The sequence below is a fragment of the Molothrus ater genome, chromosome 3 (assembly GCF_012460135.2).
Source record: "Molothrus ater isolate BHLD 08-10-18 breed brown headed cowbird chromosome 3, BPBGC_Mater_1.1, whole genome shotgun sequence".
Taxonomy (NCBI): domain Eukaryota; kingdom Metazoa; phylum Chordata; class Aves; order Passeriformes; family Icteridae; genus Molothrus; species Molothrus ater.
Genome location: NC_050480.2, coordinates 35,282,362 through 35,288,361, shown reverse-complemented (window position 1 = coordinate 35,288,361; position 6,000 = coordinate 35,282,362). Strand labels below are relative to the sequence as shown.

Sequence of the window (6,000 nt, the reverse complement as noted above, 5' to 3'; positions counted from 1 at the left end):
TGGCGTGAGAAGGGAGCCCAGCTTCGTCCCCTGGTGCCCTGGGGAGAGGGCAGTGCTGCCGACATCTTCCGCCCCCAATCCCCCAGGCTCCTGTTTTCCCTTTCCTCGCGGACCGCGCAGTGTAGCACTTTCTGAAAGATGTAGAGTCGCTCTCCTTCCCAGCATTGCAAAGGATGTTCAAGAAACCCCCGTAGCCTTGGGCAGGGTTTCCAGCTTTTGGCAATGAGAGGCCGAGCGCTGCTCAGAACGGGGAGGAAGCAGAAAAGCCGGAGCTGCCAGGGCAGGGCCCGATGGGAGCACGTGGGAGTGATGCGAGACCCCTGCCCTTCCCGAGTTCCTGGGGTGGGCTGCGGTCAAGCCGTGTCAATCCCGCTCGGAGCTAGAGGTGACCATTAACCTGTGCTCCCGCGGCAGGGACTGCCCCTGCCTGGCCCCTCCCGCCGGCGCCCCCGCCCAGCCGACCGGACCGCACGTCCCAGCGCTGAGGCTCAGCCGTCCGAACGCCATCCCTGGGATTACGGACGGCGCGGGAAGAGGGCAGCGATCGAAGAATCCTCCCCGCCGCCCAGCGGAACTACAATTCCCAGGATGCGGCGCGGGGCGGCGGGGCGAATCGCTCCCCGACACTGTCCCTGCCAGGCCACCGTAGCGGCGGGCGGGGGCGGCTGTCAGGCGGTGACGGCGGGCGGGACGCGCCCAGGTTGTTGCTGCTGCTGCTGCTGCCGGGACGCGGCGGGAGCGGCGGCGGCGAGCCAGGCGGACCCGGCCCGGCCATGGACGAGCAAGCGGGGCCCGGTGTCTTCTTCAGCAACAATAACAATAACAACGCCCTCCTGCTGCCGCCGTCGGCGGGCGGGCCGGGGCTGGAGCCGGGCGAGGCGGCGGCAGCGGCGGCCGCGGCGGCGGCAGCAGGAGGCGGCGGAGGAGGGGGAGTCTCAGCCTCCGGAGCCGCCGCGCCGCTCTCGGCGTCCCGGGCTCAGTACAGCGTGCCGGGCATCCTGCATTTCCTGCAGCACGAGTGGGGCCGCTTCGAGGCGGAGCGCGCCGAGTGGGAGGCGGAGCGGGCGGAGCTGCAGGTAACACCCGCGACCTTCTACTCCCCCACAGCCCCGGCTCCGGCGGCCGCTCCCCCTCCGTGTCCCCCGGCTCTACCCAGCTGGAGGGGAGCGGCCGCCCTGGGCGCTGTCGCGGCTTGTCGTCTTCCCCGGGAGGGAGCGGCCGGCCGGGCTATTCCGCTGCCCCCGAGGGCGGCCGCCCCCCGCCGCGGCCGGGCCGGGGGTGGGACGTGGCAGCCGGCCCGGAGGGGAGCGGGCCCTGCTCGGCGGGGAGCGGCCCCTGCGCGCTGTGCCGCTCTCGCCTGCTCCCGGGGTTTTCCGGATGCCCTTCGGGGTCGGCCGCCCCAACTTGTCACCAGTTTCATAACCCCTGTCACAATCTGCCCCCGGCGAGCTGCGCGCCCCCCTTGTGCCGCGGCTGTCCCCGGCCCCGGTGCCGCCCCGCCCGCACAGGGCCAGGCCCGCGGGACCGGCTGGATCCCCTTCGGTACTATGGGGCGCGTTATGTAGTGTTTTCGTTTGAAAAGCAGTGGGGTTGATACGCTCATTAATGCATGAAAGGACTGATAGTGATCTTGTGGTTAAAAGAACTTGTGAGCTCCTGGCCTAGAGCCATTGCTGTCAGATACTTCAGTGGTGGGCACGTTGCATTAACTCCAATAACAGTCGATAATGCAACCTTCGTTCCTCTTTGGTGTTGTTTACAAGAAAATTCCTGTGTTAAACCTTAACGCTGGCCATGTTGCTACCAGCCCACTGTTTGGTTTTCATTTGGCCATGTTTGAGACTGAAAAGTGTCTATGGGTTTCTTTTTCAAGTCTCCTTCCTTTGTCTCTTTCTTCCTGTCCATCTCTTCTTTCTATGGCTTTCCTTGAAAGTCTTTGTCAAGAGAGTCTTGAGTCTGTGTAGTAATGCAAACCACTTCTCTGTTTTTTTGGTTATTGGGTTGGTTTTTTCATCTTTTAAATTTTACTTTCTACATACATCAAACAACCACTCTGAGAAGAGTGGTAGGTGTGACGTTCTTTAATGAGAGTTCCCTTGTAGGAATTTAAAGGAAGTGGTCATGAGAACAAGAGAGTAATTTTTATTTTAACTTCCCTGATTCAGTGAGAAATTGGTTAGTAACTGAATGATATTTCTATTCACTACATCTAGTAAATACTGTGTAGAAAGTTACTAGCTAGCTATGTATAGGAATAACCTCATGTGTCATATATCCAGTGGAGGCCCATAAATATCTTGACATATATTCATAGCTGATTCAGATATCAAATATTGCTTTGGAGAAAAAAATCTGTTTTGCAGGACCTAGGAAATTTTGTCAGTGTATTAAAAGTAATAACACTTTGCATATTTATCACATCCTTCAGCAGCATGACTTCCCTCCTCCTCTCCCAGGTATCCCTCAAAAGCTTGGTGTTACGGATGAGAGAGGAGGAAAGAAATTGAGCATTTAGACTATTTGCAGAAGTCATGTATTATCAGTGGCAGATAACCCCATCACAAGTTGTTTGCTTGAATGCCTTTGACTCTTGCCAAAACATCTCAATAAAGTTATAATTAGCTGTGGCTGGCATTGCCATGAGCTGTAACAGCATTTATCTGCTGCAGAGTCATGTTCAGGAAGGTGCAAAATTCTTGGCTATCTCTACAGACATCAGGCGTTAACGTCTGCTGTGACCATTTGCAGATGAATGTTCTTGGATTCCTCTGAGAGGTTTGTGGTAAGGGTTCAGCAGCTATGAGGTGGCTTTTAGAAATTGTGCACCTGAAGCATGAGCAGTGTTAATTAAAGGCCTGGTCTGTGCTCCTTCTGAAGCCTTTTGTTGGCCTGTATATTTGGAAATATTTAACAGCATAATGGAAATTTGAGGTCGGACAGTTTCTCTCCAGAGATAAAGATGCAGTGCTTCTCATTGTACTTTTATCCAATGCAAATTCCAGTGCTAGATTATCCATCCAGTCTTGGGAGGCTGTGGGGCAAAGGACCTACTTAGTGTGGTGGTCTTAGTATGCCATAATTTTTTCCTGCAATTCATCTAGTTTCTAAGAGGTAGACTTCTTTTATCTCTGGTTCCTTACCTGCCATGGTATTGAAATACTTGGGATACCTTATGCCACAGTATTACTGTGCTTGGCTTCTGCTCTGTAGTTGTTGGTTAGTTCCACTCTACCCTCTCTCCAAAAACACCTTGTAAGTCGGTCCCATTGTGATTTCCTGACTTCCTTTTCTTCCTCTCTGGGCTTCTTTTTATTTTCTCTTTTTCTTATCCTTCTAATTAACTGTGTGGAACTAAGTGTGATGGACAAGTAGAATACCTTCCTGTTGTGTTCTGTGGTGCTTGTTCAAGGGACACACACCCAAGCTCGTAACATATGTGAGTTAGCAAGCTGGGCAGTTTAATCTGTTCTTAGTTACTGGTCTAGTACTGCCTTCCCAAGGTTTTTCTCCCTATCAGTGCCTGTATTTTGCTTTCCCTGGCAAATACTCATGTTTATTCTGATTTTCTAATTATTTTTCTTGAACCTTTTGAAATTATTGTTGCCTCTATTATATAATCTTCCTCATTCAAGGCAAAAGAGGACTTCTGTATTTATATCTATGTAAGCATCATTAGTAAGCTGTGTATATCAAATAAGAATGAAAACAGATTAATATGGGGTTCCCCTAGATGCTTATCTGCTGAGTACATATTTAACTTTTAATGCTTGCTTTCTCTTTACACTACTTTGACATCTGCAGATTGGAAAATTGTCCTAAGAATAGACTTTCGTGATGCCCTGTGAAGTAATTAACTAGGATGAATACTAATGTTATTAATCCTCATTTAAGTATTCACAAACAGTGCTTTATGGCATTATAATCTATTTTCATATCTTTTCAGAAATTAGTGATTTTCCTTTTCTTAGATTCTTCTAGCAGCTGCTTGGGATAGTTGACAAGACAGGATTTCCTGTTCTACAAGTTTTAAACTTCAGGTTTTTTCATTCTGCATTTTTCTGGACTGACACAGAGACAGTTCAGAGTTGTCATTGTATGTTGGACAAGCCCATCCAAAAATAGCAAAGGGTTTGATCAAATGCATGTGCAGGGCATTGAAATCCATATTTTTGCTTGAGGCAAGGAGGGGTTGAACTACCTCCCACTCTGGTGTCTTGCCCTAACCATGGGTCTTCTGACTGGTTGGGAGTGACTGTCTCTTTCGGATGTTATTTCCCTTTTAATTAGCAATCCGTCACCCCTGGGGGAGCAATGGGGACTCTGCCCCGGGGACTGGGACCCTGCAGAGCTGAGAGCTGCCAATGCACATCCTTGACCCAGCAAGCAACAAGGCTGGATGAGCTTGGAAGGTGTGTGTGTGTGTGGCTTTTCTTTTGGCTACAAATGTTGTCTTTGCAAGCAATGCATATGTTGCTGTGGAAAGTTTTGCTTGTGACAAACATTTTTCTGGCAAAAGTACAGATTTGCAGATATTGGCATTTCTCCGCATTTCACAAATGGTCTAAATTGCAACAAACTGCTATGCTGTAACTATGTTTATGGACAACCCCCTATCCTGCTAAGGAATTTTCTAACTTTTGTCCTCTTCACTGCTGAAGTTTTCATTTCCTCTAACTAGTAACTTGTTTCTTTGGAGTAGTAGACTCCATACAAGTGGTGCGACCTGATAGCATTACATGAAAATTATTTTTCCTGGGTAAACTTTCCTTTGAAAAGGTTTGCAAGGAAATTAGGGAGAAAGGGTGGATACAATGTGCTTGTGTTTCTACAGCTTTGTTAAAAATAGTCCTTGTAAGACAGTGCCAAAAGAACAAGAAAACACCACCCAAATGATAGGGAGAGATAATGAAATGAGATAAAATGTGGTTAAATGATAGCAAACAGCTGTAATAGAAGGAATGTAATGGAAGTAATAGCTAAGAACTTGAGATGGGTATGGAAGTCAGATTTAGTAATGTTAGTTCTCTGTGGGGGGGGCGGATCAGGGATGGGGATCTTGCCCCTTGCTGCTGCTTTTCTCCTGCAAGAGGCAGGCGATGAAACCAGGCCTGCTACGTGGTAAGATTGTGTCCTTGGAGATAGACAAGTTAAAGTAATGAGGAGAAGGGGCAAATCAGACAGATGGCTGTGACTATTTATAGTGTGGTTTAGGACATTTGTTACTTGATTCAGAAATTGTTGATATTTACAGTTTGTTGGCTTTTAGATAACGGTCTTCTTGTTGGATTAAATTTCTAGTTAGAAGTTGTTCTGATAGCTGGATAATCTGAAAACTTGTTCAGAGAAAAAGTAATGAGCAGTGAGTTGCTGAAATCAGTTATTAAGTTAATGGAAAAGTCCTAAAGATACAGTTTGACCAATAAAATGGAAGATAAATAAATTTGAAGAAGTTTTATATAAGATTTTTAAGTATGATGATTTAGGTCAAATTTCTGAGATTCTCAGTGAAAGATGAATTGGCAGAAGTGCTGTAAAAGTCTTCTATGAAATATTTTTTCTCATAAGGCAGATAGTACAAAAGAACTACCAGTGATTAATGTTACACACATCTCCACTGCAGAAAAGCAATAATTTCAACTTTATTGTTTTATATATATCAGATAAATCAAAAGAAAGGCAGAAGAAAACAAGCCGTGAACACAATACTGAGGTGTGTTTATTTGGGAAAAATGATGCTAAATGGGCCTTGGTGACTACCAGATAGCCTCTCTTTCACAAGCTTTTTTTTGCAAACTTTATATTTTACAGATTCATGTGAAGCAAACTGTATTTTTCTCTGCTTATATGCATGTTTGCCAGCTATTTCCAATATAATCATTGATATGCTGTCATGGCTTCTTTTACTTAAGTGAGGAGGACCAGTGGGAGTAAATGTTCAGTGATTTTCAGAAATTCAGATGTTTGTAGATGTAGAATGCAAGTACAAACTGATGAGACAAT

At 47.2% G+C, this 6,000-nt stretch overlaps 1 protein-coding gene across 4 annotated transcripts in view; it reads left to right on the top strand.

Moving 5' to 3' along the window:
• The first annotated feature begins 685 nt into the window (after positions 1 to 685).
• Positions 686 to 6,000, top strand: part of STRN (striatin) — a 69,152-nt gene continuing 63,837 nt past the window's right edge. For all 4 annotated transcript variants that reach the window (XM_036379981.2, XM_036379980.2, XM_036379979.1 and 1 more), the window contains exon 1: positions 686 to 1,076. In XM_036379981.2, coding sequence (XP_036235874.1) covers positions 774 to 1,076 — 303 coding nt within the window. In that variant the 5' untranslated portion in view covers positions 686 to 773. The remainder of the gene's footprint in view (positions 1,077 to 6,000) is intronic.